The 22,043-nt window shown below is 41.6% G+C and overlaps 1 protein-coding gene across 2 annotated transcripts in view; it reads right to left on the minus strand.

The window, feature by feature from the left end:
- Positions 1-2,001: 2,001 nt before the first annotated feature.
- POF1B (POF1B actin binding protein) overlaps positions 2,002-22,043 on the minus strand; it is a 43,726-nt gene continuing 23,684 nt past the window's right edge. For both annotated transcript variants that reach the window (XM_053374511.1, XM_053374513.1), the window contains 11 exons: positions 19,407-19,537; positions 18,815-18,842; positions 17,473-17,547; positions 16,052-16,144; positions 14,929-15,042; positions 14,572-14,724; positions 12,416-12,526; positions 11,292-11,420; positions 9,452-9,528; positions 8,158-8,272; positions 2,002-6,225 (listed from right to left, as the gene is read on the minus strand). In XM_053374511.1, coding sequence (XP_053230486.1) covers positions 6,205-6,225; positions 8,158-8,272; positions 9,452-9,528; positions 11,292-11,420; positions 12,416-12,526; positions 14,572-14,724; positions 14,929-15,042; positions 16,052-16,144; positions 17,473-17,547; positions 18,815-18,842; positions 19,407-19,537 — 1,047 coding nt within the window. In that variant the 3' untranslated portion in view covers positions 2,002-6,204. The remainder of the gene's footprint in view (positions 6,226-8,157; positions 8,273-9,451; positions 9,529-11,291; positions 11,421-12,415; positions 12,527-14,571; positions 14,725-14,928; positions 15,043-16,051; positions 16,145-17,472; positions 17,548-18,814; positions 18,843-19,406; positions 19,538-22,043) is intronic.

Genomic DNA, 22,043 nt, shown 5'->3' on the forward strand with positions numbered 1-22,043 from the left:
TTTGCATTCCTTGCTCAGGCTAGATATTTGTTTTGCTTACTCATCATTTAGTTCAAATTTTAATTGTTGACATCCTGATCACTGTTTTTGAGTATTTATTGTAAATCACAATCACAGTAAGCGTCAGATTTTTTTTATAATTGTAATTGATTAAGAGTGCAAAGACAGAACTCTCATTTACAGAAAAAGATGGTGGTTAAGACTTTTTTCATTTAATTGTTAGTGTGTGATTTTAAAAATTGTGTTCATATTCAGTCTTGCCTCCTCTTAAATTCTGTTGAGTGAACCAATATTGCCCGTTCATTGAATCTGCAGTAGTTCACTGAGAGCTGGAACAGTGATATTGAAAGCAGACAAAAAGTACAACTAAATTCATTTTAAGCTCCATCATGATGTGGTATTACAGTATGTACCTGTGTTAACAAGTGTACTTGCACCCCTCCCTTTAGTGTTTTTGAAGAACTTGTTGACTAAATGGCATCACCTCACTCCTGAGTGTGCACTGTATGTGAGTTTGTGCATGCACATATACTACTAGCAGGCTTGTGTGGAAGCAGGCAGCTTGCTCCCATGGTTGCACTCTGATCATAGTGCAAGTATTGGAACAAGGCTGTTCAAAATAACAGCAACAGAACAGCTACCCTGATTTGGATCAATGCTGGTAGAAACATAGCAGGGTAAAACAGCTTGCTGCATCTGCCTGCGTGCTCCAAAAAGGAAGTACTAATGATATCTCTGCTTGGCAAATGCCACACAGCATAGGGGGGTGCATTAATTTTATTATGAAATAGCATTCCAGTACTGTTTTTATATTAAGTGACCTTGCACCTAAAATTTAAATCCACTTAACTTGAAAATAAGCACCAATAAAGTGAGACTTGCTCCAAAGTAAATTTTGAAGCATATTTAGGATCAGGATGTGTGTGCTTGGTCCATGTTTCTAATGTTAACATTTAATTTTGCTTCCTAGTGCTTTCCATAACATGGTCCTGCAATACTCAAAATTGACTCTGCCTTCAAACTCCTCCCTTTCATCAGCCAGTGATTCGTAGAAGTGAGATGCGCTGAGGAAAAGGGCTAATTTGCACATGAGCCTTAGTTAGAATGACCAAATCACTGATGGAAAAGTGACTTATTATAGCAGCTTCCCAAACATCTCTGCACATCTATTTCATCAAGCAATACAAAAAAAGAAGTATTTTTTCAAACTAGGCCAAGATTCAGATTACTGCTCAACTTTTTCCAGATGTTTCCTTGCTTATATTTTGCTGCCCCACAGAACCCACCTGGCAAACCACTTTTGAAACAGAGATCACTTTTGATACCAGATATTGACTGTGATGTAGCAGTAACATGGAGGTGTATCCTCCAAAAGTATCCAGTGGGGCATATAAAAAGTACCTTTGCTTAAGCCTTTGCACCCTTTGGTTCCCTGATGTGTCATTCAAGTATTTTATGGCTCCACACTATTACCCAATTCATCCTGCACTTACTTGTGGTGGCTCTTCAAAATCTTGTTGATAAGTGACCAAAGCGTATGACTATTTTTTATATAGCTCTACACTGGGATGGGCAATTCTTTGTTTTCTTTTTATCTTAATTGCAAGGGAACTACAAATGACCATTAAAAAAAAAAGAGTTCCAAAAAAAGCGGTGACGGGCTACAGTAGACGCTGATTCAGCTTCTTTCCTAATCTTCCAGCCAGGGTTTTGAATTCTGGAACAGGCTCATGTTCCTTCTTCCCCTCAGGTGCAGCCGTTCTCGCCTCCCTTCCCAGGGCAACATGAGCCATGGATTGCAGGCATGGTTGAGTTGAATTAGCTGTTCCAAACCAGGATTCAGTGAATTCTCTGCCACAGGGTGATATTTGTCCTAGCACTAATAGTATATGGATTCCCGGTATTCAAGTTCCAGCAGCAATTCTGGTATTGGAGTTTGTGCTTCTGTGGAAAGTGTGGGTGTGGGTGTGTGTAACAGCAAAGCATTCCAAGTTTCAAAAATATGTACACACAAGATAGTTTATTTAGAAAAAACAAGTGTGCAAAGTGTGGATAAAATGCTTTAGGATACATTGGGTTGTGGTGTTTTGTTTCATTTTTTAAATTATCATTTCATTTCATTTTTTGTTTGTATTTTCCTGGAAAAAAAGACAGAAATCCCTCCTCACCTAGCTTGCAAAAAAATAATAATCCAAAAGTATACCTGCAGAATAATGCATAATTAGGACCAATCAGGGAGAATGAATTGTGTGTGAAAGGGGAGAAATAGTGAATACGCCATGTTCCTACTCTCCTAACCATTTTTGAACTGAGTAGCACACATTGAAACAACTTTAGAAAGGTTGAGAAGTAAACTGGGGTGATTTTGCCCAAGAAGCCACATCAGCATAGGACTAAATCATATTTCTAAGGGGAGTACATAGCTCTGGGCTATGCCATAACACCTACTGAACTTGGGAGAATTGTATGTACTAGCTTCAATACAGTGTAAAAATAAAATGTGAGGGATGTGTAGTGAAGTCCTTTAATTTCTTAATTGCTTCAGAGCTGTGATTTACAACCTCATCTTTTTGTTGCTTTAGATGTGTCAGTTCTGGAGATAAGATGAGATGGCTTCCCCAAGATTCCTTAGGAGTGTATCAGCTTGCATTGTGAAAACCTGTGGGGACCTGTTGTGTCCCTGGCGGAAATTTCAGTATAGCTCTAGTCTCTTTTGTACTCCATTCTTAAAAAGCAATAATTGCCCGGAAGGTTTGGTCATCTTGCCCACCATTCATGACTTCCTCTCCCCCATATTAAAGTCCATTATGTTAGCCCTTTAGGCAACGTTGCGACTTCTGGCTATTCCACATAGCCAAGAGGTTTTGTTATGTATAGATGCTGCCTGTCCCATATACTTCAGTGGGAAGAACTAAGCTCCAGGTAAAAAGGTATTTCATGATATGTGTATGGCAAACCCCATGAAATGGAGAAAAATGCGCTTTGCAGGCAAGTTCTGTTCATTAGTGAGCCCATTACTGCTAGAGACTGCTGCACTGAAGCACATGTATTACATGTTAAAAAAATCAGGGGACTTGAATCCGCCCACCCCAATTAAAAAATATAATTGACTTTTAAAAAGAACATTTCATACTTGATATTATCATCTCGTAGAGTTACCAACTTCATACATCAATAATCTAAAAACTTCAGGCGACAGCTAAGAAATCAAGCTTACAAATATATTTATTTTGTTTTAACAAAGATATATGTAGGCTTGCCCCCTGTAAACTGTTAAGGGCTTATTGATACAGACAGTTATGTGTCAGCTCCCAAAATGACCAACATCCATCACGCTGTGAGAAAAGAGAGGGAAGGGAGCGCCCATGTACCCACAAAACAAATCCCTACAAAAACCTAGTAAAGTGTTATTTTGTAGCTGCATAACCAACACCACTCTGCTGTTGAGCTACAAACATCTCCAGTTGGTGTTCTAATGAAATGATTGGGAAGTGTGCCAATAATAATACTAATAATAAAAATAATACTATTAATAATTTATTTATTTGCTGCCCATCTGACAGGGTTTCCCCAGGCACTCTGGGCAGCTTCCAACAAATTAAAACACAATACGACATCAAACATGAAAAACTTCCCTGAGCAGGGCTGCCTTCAGATGTCTTCTAAAAGTCATGACATCTGATCGAAGGGCATTCCATAGAAGGCTCTCAGCCCGGTTCCCTGTAACCTTACTTCTCACAGGGAATCGGCAGAAGGCCCTCAAAGCTAGATCAAGAGTGTTCAAGAGTGTGGAATGTGCTCTTGTCCAATTTAGTTCATTTTATTGGGTTCCTAATTGATGGTGCTCCTTGGGTATGCCTCTTTAATTTGCAGAATCTAGGAAAACATTTTTTTTAAATAAAGATTTTAAAAAAGAGAGAGGCAAATCTCAAAGTTCTGGAAAAAAGTAGAAAATACCTAATGCATTTCAAATGGAAACCTTGATTATTGTTTTCCCCTCCTACAGATTGTGTCTCTCCATCTCTCTCTCTCTGATTTCTATTTTGGGTGCTGCCCTCATTTTTACCAATAAATAGGCCAATGCAAGGTATAATGGCAGCCAACAAAGCATAAATAGAAGCTCGCTTCGGGTGGATTTACCTGTTTTTGCAGCCTGCCTGGGAATGCAAAATTGAAGGGTAGGGAAAGCATATGCTACTTGTGGATCAGAAATTGAGATGATTTACAACAGTAAACCACAGTTTACTCTGGTCCAGAGTTCCAATATTTTAGGTGGGAGTAAAACTGGAGTTATTTTGTTAACAACTTTGCTGGGCAAAACTCGGGGTTTGTTTCATTTTTTTCCCAGTACTGTATAGAGGACTGAACAAGAAAACAAAAAGCTCTACATGCAAAACAGAAAATTATATGCTATCAAGATAATAATAACAGTCACAATTGGTAAAACAAATTTGATAATAACTGCTTAAAAGCTTAGTCCCAAGATAGCTGCCTTGGGATATAACAATCACCAGCCACACTCCTCGAAAGCACATTTTCATTATTCTTTTTATCAGCCCACCTCATTCCCTTGCAAGAGTGATTATGGCAGTGGTGACAACATTCTTGTGCTTAACACTCATTGGCTTTATGGAAAAGCTAAACAGCCACATGAATACTAGCTGCAACACCAATGTGAATCAGGAAACATGATGTTATTTTGGCAGACACACCAGTATGAGTGTTTGCCATCAAACACATCATTAGGTTGATTCTGGGTAAGTGTCATACACACCCTTCCTGCTATGCTGCCCCACAAGTTTTCTATTTACAATGAGCACTGCCCAAATGGAGATAGGCACCCCTCTATCTGATTGAAAAATCAATGAGGTTTAAGTGCATGGCTAACAAGTTTTATCAGTGAACACAACAACCCACCATTACTACCCTATAGCTGTGACCTTCCCAGATTAGGCAAGTTGGAGGGTCTTCATTAGCATTAGCTTGAGGGGGAGCATGGTGTGACTTCTGCACTATTTAAAGCTCCCAAAATGGTCACTGTGTGATCACACCATTTCCAAGTCACACTTGAAAAATGGGCATAGGCATGTAATTTTCTCTGAATGACACCTGCTAATAACCTCCCAACTTAAGTTGACCATGATATCTACCATGGGAAATGGTCCTTTCTAGTCAATTCACACACCCCAGCATGTCGGGCTCCCCACCCCCTGCCCTTTGACACCACGAAAATCATGCAAGCAAGTTTACTATATACAACTCAACCCTGACCGTTCAGTTTTGTCAATTGACCTTGCACTGCAAAGTGATGAAGTCAACCCACAGACATTGCTAACTATCCAGCATGATGGATTAATTTCAAAAGTGGCACACCTGAACTTTTCGAAAAAAGAGAGAGAGGGAGGGAGAGGAGAAACTTATTTTATCCAAAGCATAACGAGTTGTGTGTGTCTGTTTTTCAGTGAGATTATAGGATAGGGCAGAAGGGGGTAGGGAATTCATTCAAAAGACAATTTGCTATAGTAGTTGTCACATTGCATTTGAGGGAACACAAGCATCCCTTGATGAAAAGCTCAGTTCATAGCTCAGTGCTAGAGTATCTGCCTTGCACGCAGAAGATCAACTGGTTCAACTCCTGGCCTCTCCAGGTAGGACTGACTGTGAAGCATCCCACCTGAAATCACTTCAAACACTACTGAGATGGACTAATGCTCTCAGTACAAGGCAGCTTCCTAACATCTTATGAGCTTTCCTGAAAAACCATTCACCCATTGCTACTCACCTTTGCAGTGAACTGGGTACATTCTAAGTGACATTCTCTGTTCCCATGGGTCAATGGGGAGGACAAACTTGGCAGTCCCTTGTATGAACTCATACACCTCAAACTCCTTTTCAACACACACCAGAGTATCTCTGCTGATGAGCCAATATAATTAAGACTGAAGGAAGAAGAATGTTTGAAAACCACTCATATGTGAACAATCAAAGCCAAGACACCCCCATTCCACACACACCATTATATAGTGTGCCTGTAACATTTTTTCCCTAACCGTGACTGTTTTGCGCTTCAGACTTGAAAAATCAATAGGAGAAGAAGAAAAGCAGAAAAATAATGTAACAACATTCATTTGCACATGAACTCCTCTGATCAGCTGTGGCTTGTCCAGGGAACTTGTTCATACTTGAAAGAAAGGAAGCAGTTCTTTAATCAGCCGTAAAGGCCTCCTGTTGCAAAACAAAGAAAACACATTATCATTCATGCTCTACGTCTGCATACATTCATTAGATTTTAAAAATAATGATTATTTGCTATTTATTCTGAAAGCTCAAGTTTCATACACCAAATGCAAGAAGCTAAGGTTTTGTGCCCTAATCAGTTTAAATAAACTGTAACACCGCAAAGGGCACTTTGTGACATTTTGAAGAAAGAAAGAAAAATCAACTGAAAAATGAAAGATTTCCTGTCTGGCATGCAAAGGGCAACTTCAACACACCCTTTTCAAACATCTAATTGGGAATGTTGCTCTTATGTAGGTTTAGTTGGCTGGGGTTGTTGTTGTTGATTTTGCATACGAAGTCTTTCTGCAATCATTTTGCAAACTGCTTTTGAATTCCCAAGGTTTCAAAAGCAGTTGGCCATGGAGCCTGGGGAATTGTTTAAGAACACAACCCTAAAGTCCCATTGGGTATGCGGAACTAGCTGGGCAGACTTTCAAGATTTGGACCTTGTCTCAAGATTTAGGATTAATATGCCTTTTAACTTTTAGCACAAATTTTCTGTACTGGGATACATCTATGACAAGCAAGTCTTTGCTGGCAAAACCTGAGTCTCATTCCATATATCCTAATTTCCCCGCACTGCCACTACCTCTTGTCTACAGATGCCATTGGGAGGGCCATCCCAGATTTCTGCCAATTGTTCACCTCAGCACCCCAGCCCAGGGTGCCGCATCCTATAAAGTTTGGGGGGCACTGAAACAGATTACAACCCAGTTCACAATATCCAGCAATCTGAAAAAAAATGTCTGAGAACAATGTCTTGGGGGAAGGGCTGTGGTAGCAGAGCGGCAGAGCTTTACATGTAGATAATCCAACATTCAATCCCCAGGGAGGGCTGGGAAAGATTCCTCCTTGAAACCCTGGAGAGTGGCTGCCAGTCAATGTAGATACTACCAAGCTAGATGGACCATGGGTCTGACCTGGTATAAAGCAGCTTCCTATGTTGATCCAAAATGGCTGCCCATGAAGAAATCTTGCATATGGGCTGCTGCCCACACCTGGGAAATCCTAGGGTTGCCATATGTCCAGAATTTCCCAGAGGTATCCTGAATACTGTAGTAGGAAGCAGTGTCCAGGAAGAAATCGGCAAAATGTCTGTGAAAATCTGGACATATGGCAACCCATGTTGGCAGTGTCGTTTTTGCCAATTTTTCACACAACAACTTTAGCAAACCAAAATCAACTCAACAACTTTTGTGTCTGGATCTTCACTTTTTGAAATATGGCAACCCTAGGATATCCCTCACAAAAGGTAACTGTGGGGAACCCACAATGCCCATCCACTACATGAAACCCAGTTAGTTTTGCCATGGCCTGATAAATATTGGCATATGGTAACAGAGGTGTTTCTTTAACTGGTATTACCAGTGTTGTGGAATGCCCTCCCTGCTGAAATACTAAATGCCCCATGGCATTCTACTGTGTCCTGAAGACACATTTGTTTAGGCAAGCACGCCCACAACTTGAACTTGACATCTTATTGCTTTAAATGCTTTTTAAATGTCATACTTTTTAACTGGCTTGCTTTATTTACATTTTAATTAAAGGCGTATGAATGCTTCAGTGGAATTGTTTTATTGTGCATTTTAATTATGCATGGCAATGCTATTTTTCTAGAAAAAGAGGTGCCAGAACTTGCCATGAACGCCACCCTTGTTCTCTTAGAATGGCAGCGGAACCCACCTGAGAAGTGCCAGAACTGATGTATGGATTTTTAGTTATAAACTGCTTAGAAGCCATTTTGGCACAAAGCAGTATATTACTTAATTAAATGAATTGTCTTTCTGAGAATTAATAATGCTCAGAAAAACAGTCACTGTAGCTGTACATCTTTCTTAAGTGACTTCCGGAACAAACATTCCCCTAGGGATGACTTACCTGCTTCCACATTTCTCCAGTTTTTTCAATTACAATTGTCTGCGATTCCTTTACAGGTGATGTGACATTGTAGTCATCAGACAAGAGGCCAAGGATAGGATACTGATTCCTGTACCTGGAATTTCAAAAGGATCTATCAGCATTTCTGTTTTAATACCACATATAGTGTGGTATTAAGCGAGATGGGCGCGCAACCCCAGAGTCGGTCACGATTGGCCTGTACGGGCAGGGGTACCTTTACCTTTACCTATAGTGTGCAAAACATTCTGGCATCAGATCCGCATGATACATTTAAAGCACTCTTATACCACGGCAATAGTCTTGGCTTCCCCCAAAGCATTTGGAGACCAGTAGATTATTAAAGGTGCTGAGGGCTGTTAGGAGACCCACTCTCCCATTCAGTTCAGAGCTACAATTCTAAGAGTTCTCTGAAAGGAGGGATTGACCACTCCGGGATTTGTAGCTCTTATGTTCTGTAAGGTCAGGAATGGAAATCTTTTCGGCTCCATGAGCCAGATCCTTCCCAGTACATTTCCGAGCACAATTCAAAGTGTTGGTGCTGACCTTTAAAGCCCTAAACAGCCTTGGCCCAGTATACCTGAAGAACCCCCCATGGTTCTGCCCGGACACTGAGGTCCAGCTCCAAGGGCCTTCTGGCAGTTCCCTCACTGCGAGAAGCCAAGTTACAGGGAACCAGGCAGAGGGCCGTCTTGGTAGTGGTGTCCACCCTGTGGAACATCCTCTCATCAGATGTCAAAGAAATTAACAACTATCTGACTTTTAGAAGACATCTGAAGGCAGCCCTGTTTAGGGAAGTTTTTAATGTTTGATGTTTTATCGCTTTATTTATTATTATTATTATATTATTATTATTATTATTATTATTATTATTATTATTATTATTCTGTTGGAAGCCGCCCAGAGTGGCTGGGGAAACTCAGCCAGATGGGTGGGGTATAAATAATAATAATTATTATTACTACACCTTCCAGTCACATGACACCATTATCACATGACTGACAGGTAGGATGTCCTGCCCATCTGCCAAAATTCCTTGCATGGGGTTTCCAAGAGTTTGAAAATCAGCTGATAAGTGCCAGCTCTATGTGTGACATCAGGTTTTGGGCGGGTGAGTGTGGCTTCTCCAAAACAGCCTGGAGAGCCAAATGGAGAGTCAAATGGAGAACCAAATGGGCTCAAGGTTCCCCACTCCTGCTGTAAAGCGTTGCACACACCTGCAGCACAAGAGAGACAGACAGTCAGAAAGAAAAAGAGTTGCATGCAGTGCCCTTACTTTTTAGTGATGATAGTCTTTGTTACTCCTTGGGATGAATTGTTTGCTAGTTTTTCTTGTTTCAATCTGAAGATTTCCTGAGAGAGAGAGAGAGAGAGAGAGAGAGAGAGAGAGAGATTTTTTAAAAAGGCTATTTCACTCAAAATCTTTATCAAGGCATTAACACAGTGACGATCACAAGTAAAATCCAGTTCTTTGAAAGGTAGAGGCTTGTCATGACTAAAGAACACTTCATATTGGGATATTGATCAAGAGGTCGCTGAACTATGGTTAATTAGCCAGGAAATGTTGAATGGAAGAAGAAGGAAGGAATGGCATAAGGATGGAGGATGGAGGCACAAGACCTATGTATTTCTGGGCTTAGTAGGCTGATACACACACACATGCCTGAACCAGGCCAAACTAAGGCACCTTGGGAACATCAGGGGTTGCATTGAGATGCATGTATAATATAATTCAATAGGTATTCCATTTATATTTTGGACCATGGTCTTATATTGTATACTCCATATTATGCAGTGGGTGATTTTTACAATAATATGTTTTCAGGATTCACAGCAAAAGCATTTCCTTAACAGGAAGAAGAAATTAAAGCAATAAGAGGTTAATAGCTGCCACCCATTTGTTGAACAAGTGCAAAATGAGTTTGAATCCTGGAGATCTCACTGTGTGTTTGGAAAACTGCTGTGTTGTTTACATAGTGGTATTCTGTTTGCTATCCCTTAGTGGGCTTTGCTTGTATCATTCAACACATTTATATCAATAACATTCTTAACTGGGCTCCTTTGACCAAGCCAGAACATTGGCCCATCTGCCTCAGTATTGTTATGAGTTTGGGGTGTTAAGCTGGGTGCCACACTAATCAATACTGACTAGCAATGGTTCTCCAAGGTTTCAGATAGGGAATATTCCTAGTCTTGCCTGAAGAATGACCCTGGGATTTCCTCTGTGCTAGCAGATGCTCTATCACTGAGCCAAGGATGGATATGAATGTTTACAGAATGCTTACTAAATGCCAAATTATCTCACAAGGAAGGAGAAGAAGGCAGACTGGAGAAATGGAAAACTCTTGAGACTTCTGCTCTGTACTGGTGTGCCTGTCAACCTCCATGCAGGTGTACAAACCTTGTGTTGCTGAGCATGTAGACAAATGAAAGGCTGGGAACTCAAAGTACTGAGCAGTTATCATGAAAGCACTCCTGATCATGCAACATGGGCATGTTGATTTATCTGCTTGCATTAAGGAATCAAGAGAGGCAGCAGGAAAACCTTCTCTTTGGGGAAACATCATAGCTCCATGGTAGAGCATCTGCCTTGGATACAGAAGTTCCCAAGTTCAATCCCTGGCATCTCCAGGTAGGACTGGGAGAGACCTCTCCCTGAAACCTAGGTGTACCACAGCCAAGCAACAGACTAATGGTCTGACTCAGGAGAAGGCAGCTTCCTGGATAGCTCAGCTGGTACAGCATGAGACTCTTAATCTCAGCATTGTGGGTTCAAGCCCCACGTTGGGCAAAAGATTCCTGCATTGCAGGGGATTGGACTACAGGATCCTTGTGGCCCCTTCCAACTCTACATTTCTATGATTCTATGTTCCTAAAACATAGCTTTTGGCTAATTAAACAACCTATGGTCTTTTGAACTGGGGGGGGGGCGTATTGTTTCGGTCTGTTACCATGTTCTGTATTTTTGTGTTTTTATCTTGTGAACCACCCTGTGATCCTTGAATGAAGATTGGTAAAGAAATTTAATAATAATAAAAATAAAAGTGGGGGAGACTGCCTGGGCAGTTCCAAACAACTGCCCGTTGCACCACGGTCTGCAAAGCAGCGCTACTTACATCTTCCAACTGCTTCAATGTGGCATCTCTCTCTTCCAGCCTTAAAGTCAGGTCTTGCAGTCTAATCTGGAGGTCAGTGTCACTCCCCTGCTTCCTTGAAAAATCCCGCTGGAATTCACATAATTTGGACTAGAAAACAAGAACAGCAGGTCACATGATGAGTCTCAAAAAAGTAGCTCAGATACAGATTTTTTTTTTTTTAAGAAAACAATAAAAAAAAGGCAAGCAATAAAAAGTCAAGGAATGGGAGAATATGGGAAAGCCAGGATTTCCAGAGCAAATGTAGGGAGTCTCCACTATGAATCTCACCTCCTCTGTAGTGTGGTTACAATAATACTAACCCCCTTTCATAAAGGGTTGTTGTTGCAAAAACAAGCAAAACTACTAACTTAAATTTTATTTTTTAACACTGGTACTCTTTATTTTGTTGCTTATTAAAATACTGGTACCCTATCTTTTTTTTTTAATGTATTTTCATTGAAACTTTCAGCAAAGGATACAATAAAAAACAAATTAATCTAAATAAAAATACCTCACCCTTTGGACCCGATGACACCCACCCAGAGGCTTACGACCCTCAGAATAAAAACAACAATTAATAAGATGCTACTGCCAGCATTCATAGCGAGCAGCAAGAATTTTCACACCCCCAGTGACATCGGGAGATTTGTGGTTCAGCTGTCCTTCTGGGTTTTCTAATGTGCAATAGTAATTGTGTGTTTAAAACTAACTGGGGCTATGCATATGGAAGGGGTCGACCCACTGCGCTCATTGCACCCCCCTGATTAAAATCTCTTTTCCTTGAAGCTGCTATTTGTTCCATGGAGCAGGTAGCAGCTTCGGGTGGAGGGCAATTTAAAAGGCAAAAATGTTATAAAGGGACAGGGCTAAACAACACTGCCAGTGCCCATTATTCTTACTATTAAAAAGGTTAATAGCATCCCAGTGGCTGCCATTAACCTTTTTAATAGTAGGAATAATTTTAGAAAGCAGGCAGTTCAATCACTGATTTCCCGATGTCACATCCACTGTGGCCCTGAGCTGTACAAACACAGAGGTGTGCTTGTAGAGGTTCGATATGGACTTCCTCCCCCTGTGGTGTCCCACAAGAAAAGCTGACATACCCTGAGGTTGCGGATCTCCCTGTCCTTATCCTCTCTAAGCTGGTTGATCATCTCCACATAGCGGCTGGATAGTTCGTCAACGGTGGTCTGGCCTGGAGTGTTAGAGGAAGCCTGTGCAAGAGCAAAATGCTTAATTTAGTTTGACTTTTGCAAACGGCGCAGATGACAAAAAGAAGGGTCACTTTCACCGATATGGAAATAGCTTTCGTCACAAAACTGATGTTCAAAGAAATTTCCCTCATCTCCCTCTCTCGCATCTCTAGAACCGGTTGACACCCAAGGAAGCTGAACGTTGGAAGAGTCAGGACATATAAAAGAGTCAGGACACATAAAAGGGATGCGGGTGGCGCTGTGGGTTAAACCACAGAGCCTAGGGCTTGCTGATCAGAAGGTCAGCGGTTCGAAGCCCCGTGACAGGGCCAACCTAGCAGTTCAAAAGCACGTCAAAGTTCAAGTAGATAAATAGGTACCACTCCAGCGGGAAGGTAAACGGCGTTTCCGTGCGCTGCTCTGGTTCGCCAGAAGCGGCTTAGTCATGCTGGCCACATGACCCGGAAGCTGTATGCCGGCTCCCTCGGCCAATAAAGTGAGATGAGCTCCGCAACCCCAGAGTCGTCCACGACTGGACCTAATGGTCAGGGGTCCCTTTACCTTTTCTTCTTCACATGGCACATAGCTGAACTCACTGAGTTCACTCCCAATGAAGGTGGTCATGGCAACAAGCTTGGAAGGCGTTAAAAGAAGACTGGACAAATTCATGGAGGATAAAGGTTATCCCTGGCAGTGGCTATCAATCAAGATGGCTGCCTCCATAGGCGGAGTAAGTGATGCTTTTGAATACCAGTTGCTGGAAACCACACGAGGGGAGAGGGCTCTTGAGCTCGGGTCCTGCTTGTGGGTTTCCCACATGCATCTGATTGGCCATTGTGAGAACAGGATGCTGGACTAGTTGGGCTATTGGCTTGATCCAGTAGGCTCTTCTTACCTTCTTTTATTGCTACATGCAGCCTAGAACTGCCTGCTGACCAGCAGCAGTTTGCCAAGGGTTCTCCAATATAGATTTTACTTGTTTTCAAACCACACCATGTTTCCTTTTTTTAATAAACTGGAGGCATCAGAAGCTCCTGTGGCTAGAACCAGGAACCCCTAGACCTGGGCACTGTTGAGAAGATGATGCTGAAGCAGAAGGACCATTAGCCTGATCCAGAAGCCAGGCTTTTCTTATGTTCTTATGCAGAGGATGGTGTCATTCTCATCACCAGAAGGCCATAAAAGGCTTCTCTGTATATCCTGCCTATCTTGCTGGTTTGACCAGAAAACAGCAAGTATTCACTGATTTCTGGCTCATGGTTGTAGCATAGCCCTTAGACCACAGGGGGGCAACCTGAAGCCTCTCATCTACATGCAGCTCTCAAGCCCAGTTTCATGTGGGTGCCAACAAGGGAGAAAACGGGGTGGCAGAATGAGAAAGAGAGGAGGGCTCTCTTTGCATGTTCTGCTTTGCATGCAGAAGATCTCAGATTCAACTTTCACCCCATTCAGATAAAGCTTTGGGGTGCCACTGTCTGAAAGTCTGGAGCACTGCTGTCAGTGTGGGCAGCATTCCCCCCCCTACCTGCAAAGTTTATTATCAGTATTTCATTTTATAATGCATATAAAACAGAGAGAACGATTACATCAACAGACAAAAGTTAAAAGGTGAAAAACAAAATTATGACATAAGGCACACAGAATGAGTACTTTGCAAGTGAGTTAAAATCACAAAGTCAACATAAACACTGTCAACTTTATCAGATTGTCAAGTACAGCTCCAAATTTGAGTGCCGGGAATATTGAGCTAGACGGGCCTATGCTCAAGGCAGCCTTCCTCCGTCCCTAAGAAGGGAGCAGCAGAAAGCGCATGAGAGAGCAAAAAGGGCAACCCAACCATTTTGGGCTCCAGCACCTACCAATATTGGCATTTGCCCCCCACCCCCCAAGTGCCAGCAACGCAACCCTTGACCCTCATTCCTTCCAAGTGAATGAGGCCCTTGGCAGGACAAATAATAATAATAATAGGTTCCCTGTGCCCGGGTTAGATTACTGAACTAAGGCAGGGGAGGCCCAGTCACTCGTCATTAGGCCACACATTAATAGAAACAAAAGCCTGCCTTTACCTGGAGTCTCAGATTCTGGATTTCTTGCTCCAAGGCTCGCTTGCTGTATTCCAGGTCTTTCAGCCGGAACTCTCGGTCTCCGTCGTTGTGCCGGAGAGAGAGGAGCTGCTCTTCCAGCGAGCGGCACTTCAGAGTGTACTCCCTGAGGGCTTGCTGTGAACACACATGGCAGGAAGCAGGTCAGCTTAGACAACCTGGGGCCAATTTACCACTGGGAACGCTGTACCTTGCATACCCCCTACCACCAAGGTACTTTGATCCTCAGGGCAAGCACACTTAATATTGCCACATGCTCCTGAGGCTCAGCTCAGGTCTACTGAGATTTATTGTTTCAGTCCAATAAGCATGCAAACCTACCTGCTGTTGGCGATTATTCTCTCGCACCGACTCCAGAAGGGTTTCATACTCCTTTACTTGGGACTCTTTAAAAGCCAGGTCTTTCTCAAGCAGCACTTTGTCAGTTTCCAGTTTCTGTGAAAGCAAAATGCTCATTATGAAAAGGACTTCTTTTTTTAAAAAAAATTCAGATGACAATTTTGAAAATTCAGATGGGCCCATGCTGCTATGATGGTGGACGCGCAGGACCAAGAATTCTAATGGGGAAACTAACATGCTTATTGCAATGTGTAGAGACAAACCTGAAACTCCTCCTTACTGGGCCCAAAGCTAAAAATCTCTCAGGTGATTTGAATGGTAGCCAGGAAGTGGTTCAAAAACACAGTTTGAAGGACAGCAGAATAGGGGCACATACTACTGTTCCATCAGCAACTGCAACTCAGTCACATACTGGTCCAAGGGGACTATATCCCAAAAAAAGAGCAGGGAGGACTAGGAACCTTGGGGGGGGGCAAGGGTTCTCTTTTGGTATGTATTTTATTTACTTATTTAGATAACAGCTGCACTCTGCACTTTGGCTGAAGAAGCTCCCAGAGTGGCTTATATGCAGTCAATTAAAACAAGGCAGCCCTTGCCCACATATCTAAAAGAAACAGCATTAAAGGAAAAGGGGAAGAGAAGGGAAGAGGAGAGGTAGCAAGCTCAAGTTCTCAGCAAAGGACTCGCTTCTGAGGAACTGCTACAGTGCGTGCCTAAGGGTCACTCTCAGAGAGGACCATAAAGCATCCGTAGCCTTTGATCTGATGACCCAAAAACAAAGATGACAAGTTCCTACAAAATGCTTGAGAAGAAACAGCTAACATGAAGTTTCATTTGGAAATGCTGAAGTCACTTGCCTCTGCCCAATTGGACAAAGGAAAATTTGTGTTTATCAAGAACATGTCACGTGACAAGGGTCTTTTGAAATCAAGGAGGGTTTCAAAAGCTGGTAGTGTACAGTAGAAGGGTCTGCCATGCAAGCAGGGGCAGGGGTCAACAATTCTGGTGGTTGCACCCTAAGTAGATTTGGGAATCCCAGTCTTGTATACCAATTGATGAACTAATCAATACATTTGGACACAGACTAACCAGGACAGCCACTCACCCCTAAGTCATCCTGAAGATGAACAAGCTCTTCTCGAAGGTTGTTGAATGTAGCAAGGACAAGCCTCATTGACTTATCAGCTGTTACTCTCATCTAGGAAAGAAGGGGGGAGAGAAAGGAAAAGTAAATTTTAGGGTCATTTCAGAGAAGCAAAATAATCTAGTTACTCCAACTAAGTTTTACTCAGAATAATCCCATTAAAATTAATCTACCTAAGTTAGCAAAGTCCATTATTTTCTATTGGTCTTCTCTGAGTAGAACTAACACTGGATACAACCCATTAATTCAAAATAAAACAAGTTTAAGGTGCCCAGTAAAAAAACAACACCCTTACATCTGTTTGTCTGGGATGTAGCAAGTTTTATCCTCTTAGTAAGAGCTATACAAGGCAAGCCAATTTCAACAAGTTCTGCCAAAAAGAAGAAAAATTATATAGCCCATTCAACATCATGGGGAAATTTAAAAAGTCTACATCATTTTTAATATTGAATGAGAGAAGTACAACTTTTCATTTTTCAGAAATGGGATTCAGATTCAGAACCCAATCTGTATCTGCCTCTGGAGTGCTTCAAAGCAAATCAGGGTGTTTTCCAAAGCACTGAATCAGGATCTGAACTGAATCTTATGGTTGCTGTAAGAGATGGGCAAATCTGTATCCAATGTACACATTTTTGCAGAGTGTTTCCGCCTTACAAAGTACATTCATGTATGTTACTTTCACTTATAAATGCATGTCTGTGCACACTTTACCCTACTATATGCATTTTTGTGCTTGGCACTTGGCTAGACAACTGTGTTGCAAAATTTGAAGAACTGTAAATTGGAAAGAATAGCTGTGATTTGGTCCTCATATTGTTTTGGATACTGTGAATTAGAGTGAATTTCTCCCCCAGATCTAGCTGGTGTACATCCCTAAAATTCAAAGTAGGTAAGACCTCCCCCTTGCTGATTTTTATTTTATTTATACTTTTGTTGCGAATTGGTTTGATTTATAGAATTTATACGGGCTTGTAATCCCAACACCCCTCCCTAAAGATATAGCGTTCTTCCTGCCTATTATATGCACACATGCATGCACAAAAGAGTTCTTTCTAGCCAATATCTGATTCCTGGTTATAATTTTAAATTTGTCCAGAGTTCGCTGTTGCTTGTTTAAAAATATGTTCTGATTATTGTATGCTTAGAAGTTAAAATAAAGAATACAAAATAAGACTAGGGAGAAACCTAGCATTTTCAAATCACATATGTAAAGCATGGATCAGCATCCACAATGGAATCTGTTGATTTGTTCAGACAAGTCGCTGCAAATGAGAACGATGGTATATTTTTAAAAGTGTTTTCATAACACAAAGCCAGGAAACATTCCCTTTTAGTTTTTGCAGATTACTTTCCACCTCACGCCCACATACGGAATGCCCTACCTCCAGGAGATAACGGATTTGTTGCTTTGTTGATTCAGAAATCCCTTTAGGAATCAAACTCTCAATATCTTCCGTCTATTAATTTAGAAACAGGAGACAAAAATGACAGAGCGAGTATTAGACCTGGTTCTCATCTATTGATAGCAGCAAAAAAATAATAATAATCATGGAACAAGCACAAAATATTATGAGCAACTGAAAGACACAGAAAGCAGAATGGCAACAGACTCTTGTTGCCTATTAGAGTTAAATGCCAGGTGGGACAGAACCACTATGCTAACTCTCTGGCAGGTTAGTCACTGTTGCTTGCTAGGAGGGAGAGAGACAGGGCAGCACGGTGCAAGCACCCTGGCAGAACCAATATAGTGCTCTTGTTGGTGCATCTGCATTAGCTGACCTCCCCACTCCCAGTAGGCAACAGCAACCCACCTGCCATGACACTAGTGAAGCAGCTCCATCCAACACAATTAGCTTCTTCTGGTAAAAGGGCTGTGAGGACTGGAAAGCGCAGTATCTCTGAGGCATCAGGGGACCTTGTGGTTCACCCTCATTAGAGAGCTTACACCTCAGTAATTAGTGAAGTGCACACTTAGGGATTGCACTGAAAAGAGGAGTTCCTTGTGAAGAACCTGTGTAGCCTTTTTCTTCAACCAAGCAAAGAAGAAAATGTCACAAGTTTTCAGCAACTGATGGACTTAAGCAATTAAAGTATTCATCAACTTTACAGCAGCCTTCCTGCAAAATGTTTGGTTACAGACCTAGCATGCAATGGAGGACACAGCCTGTATACTTTTGGCAAGCTCATTATCTACAACTTGCTAAGAGCATGGCGACCACTAAATCTTTTGCACACTCAATCTGCTCAGTGTGGAAATAGTTTTTGCCCATCATTTTGATAAAGTGGGATTATGATAGAAATATGTTATAGAATATATAACCCATCTATGATTTCTTAATCATTTAAGGAAGCATTAGTTTGAACACCTAACCATGGTTTAATGACTGATCACAAACCATTGTGAGAAACAGGTTTGCTTTCCATGGTTTACATTAAGAAACCATGGCTAAGGCACTTTCCCTACCTCTTCAGCCTTTCTGCTTGCAATTTGGCAAGTAGGCATTACTATTATATGTGTCTCCACACATCCCTCCACAGGCTAGGGCTTAATTCAAGCAATCAAAAACACTGGTTTCACTTATATTTGGGTTCTTGACCAGGTGTAAGGTAGCTAACTATGGTTAGGTAATGTCTGTACAAGTTCAGGGTATTTGTTGTGAGATTCACTAGACCGCAGCCATGGACAACTGATGGAGGATACTAAAAATCTTTAGGAGTACTTACTTGATTCAGAGAGTCGATTTCATATCTCCTGTAAGAAAAGGACATCATTAGCACAGAGTATTTCCAAATGCACATAATTTTCATTAGCCAGCTGTGTAAAGTTTTCAATATTGGGTGATTCAGATAAGAGGTAATCTTTCATTCTTAAATATAACCTTTTCGTTCCTATAGCTGCAAATGCAGACAGAAGCAGACAAAATGCATACATTTATAAACAAGAAACACACACCATTCAAAATACACACACACATGCACACAGTCCAACTGTTCATTAACTGTGCCTATTTGCAGAAGGGCTCCATAATGTATACAATCAAAAAAATTTTCACAACATGCTCCAATCATGAAACTTGGATTATGTGACTGGTTGCAGAACAGGGGAGACTCATATTCAAATTCAGAATTCGTAACCTTCTGCTTTCTAAATTCACAGAGTTTCTCAAAAAACAGGCAACCAAATGGTTAATTACTCGCAAGCAGAATGGAGTTGCAGAATGCAGCTGAAATGACCATCCCTCCTTCCATCTATAAAACTCTGACTAACATTCCTAAGATTCCCAGAGCACCAGAAATAGGGTAGGCACAAAGTTACCTTCCACCTAGCTTCTCAATATGCTGGAGCAAACAGCTATAGAGTTCGCTGCTCTTGCGGTGCAGTTCTGCCAGGAGCTCGCCAAAGAACCGAGAGTCCAACTGATCATTTACTTCATAAACACATTTCACCTGGTGGGCGACAATAAAAGATCGCTTTAGGGTCTGCTTTGCCGATGAATGTGGGAAATGATTGGGGGCATTTGCAGTCGTTCTTTAAAACAGCAGAAACAACAACATCCCAATTTGATTAAGAGAAAAATGTCAACCATTAAAACATACTTAAAAACAATTTCAAATTCAGTACAGACACCCAGACTGTATAAGAATTTCCATTTAAAGAGTCTTGTTCGGAAAAGAAGATATTCAATCAAGTACCGGAAACACAATAGAAATGGCAGTCTGAAGCAATACAGTGCATGTGACCACCACAGCCAATACAGAATGAAAAATGTGCATGAGCAAACTGGAAAGAGGAACTTTGCTAGAGATGAAAAGGACCTGCATCATTATGACTAATTATTGCCTGCAACCATATGAGCCTGCCCTATTCTTAAAATCAGCATCCAAGGTTTGCTCTCTGGTCTGCTGGTGAAACCCTTAGGATTGGTGTCAGGAATGGGGTCTTCTCAGTGGTGGCCCCACATTTCTGGAACACCTCCCCTGCAAAGTACATAAAGGCTCATCACACCTAAGAACTCTCCATGCATGCTGATTCCAGCTTGCATTTGCTTAATGCCCTGTGTCTAATATTCTTTAGCTGCTGCTAGCTTAAAACTAATGGTTAAATATTTAATTTGCTGTATTCATGGACTGTTGTTTATATTTTTAATGTGTTTCATTTATTTTTTGTGTGCCTTGTGAGGCAGTGTACCCTGCAAGGTGAGCTATAAGAAATTTTAAATCATAAAATAAAATCCTACTCTCAGAGGATGTGAGCTCCAACTTTGCGGAGGAAAGGTGAAGAGAAGATGCAAAAGTAAAGAACTATAGCCAGAACCCCCAGGGGCTCATTGAAACAAGCCTAGTCAGCTAAAAACTTTGTGTGAGAGAGAGGAGACAAAACAGACGAAAATGATTCATCCTTATTAGACTCCATTTCTTCTCTCCCACCTCCCAGACACACCAGAATAAAAGCAGCAGTATTGGCTTAGGAAAGCCACCAGCTTCAATTCCAGCTGTTCCCACAATGTGCATTTGACCTCCTGGGGGGCCTAAGGCCTGTTGGCATGTCCTGTACTGTATTTAATTCATGTTATTAGAATCCAGTCTTCTCCTCTCTGCCCGCAAGCGCTCCACCTTAGTACGTTTGGTTTCATAATTCTGTGGCTAACAGCACTTTTCTGCTAAGGTACTTGCAAAATTGCCTGCCTTTTGCTGGAGGCAAATGAACACACATTTTGACTCTAGTTCCCAATACCATCAGCACAGAAGCTCAGAGCAAGAGTGGTCCTGTGCTACCCAGCTGCACATTACTCATGTTGCAACCGTAAGCAAAATGGTTGAGAAAACGAGATCCAGCTTTTATCCTAGATACTAATAGCAAGTGTGGATCTTTATGTAGCAAACAAACAAAACCCCCACTATCCATGCAGAGGAGAGGAGGTTATTAGCAGGCTCAGAAGAATCCCAAGCTGTGTCAGAAACTCAGATATATAAGCCAAGTGCAAAATGGCTCCTTAAACCAGGGTTACAGCCGCCCAAATGGAATGCCTAGTTGCAATTTTGAGGCCAAAAGGTTCGAAAGTCGTATTTTTCAATACGACTTTTTGGTTCCTGAAATTCATTCTGATTGTATAGATAAAATTTAACTGACAGAATACTACAGGATGTGTTGTTGCTAGTGTGTGAAAACAGTCACGATCCAAGGATCCCCAGGCATGCACCTCCAGATGGTGGAGACATCCAGGCATCTTCACTTGGTTGCAAGTGGCCTATAGTTATTGCATTTTAGTGTTCTGTTGGAAGCCGCCCAGAATGGCTGGGGAAACCCAGCCAGATGGGCAGGGTATAAATAATAAATTATTATTATTACAGCAGGTGCAAAATGCACCTGTCACCAGGTGAATTTCAAACGCTGGTCCCAAGGTTTGCCGAAATAGTAATTTGTTTCCTCCTATCCACCACCCAATATTGACTGAGTGTGCTCAGCAGCTATAGAATGCTAACTCAACTGGGGGGTGGGTGGATTAGAGCACCTTGCGGGGGAGCATCTGCTGGACAGAATGTTGGGCAGTATTCTACACTGCAACATTTCATTAGAAGTCCCAACTGTATTTCTAAATGCAACCTCAGAAGAACAAAAGTGAGAAGCTAAGAGTTAACAATCATAGCAGGTCTAAAAGATATTACAACATTCAGGTATATTGCCACCTATTCGGCAATGGAATTATTAAACACACACAAATCCTCACAAGGAAAATACTCAGTAGGATCTCCTAAATATTGACCTGGAAACTGTTCTCCGATCTCCGCCTCCCCCCCCCCCCAAAAAAAAACAGCAGACAGGAGATTGTTTCAAGCTCCAAAACAGTCTTCACTAACCTGGTGCTCTCCAGATGTTGTTAGAGTACAACCCCCATCACCCCCAGGTGCTAAATGATTACAAGGATAATATCTGCCCTTGGGGGCAACTTCA

This window comes from Podarcis raffonei, chromosome Z (genome assembly GCF_027172205.1).
Source record: "Podarcis raffonei isolate rPodRaf1 chromosome Z, rPodRaf1.pri, whole genome shotgun sequence".
NCBI lineage: Eukaryota > Metazoa > Chordata > Lepidosauria > Squamata > Lacertidae > Podarcis > Podarcis raffonei.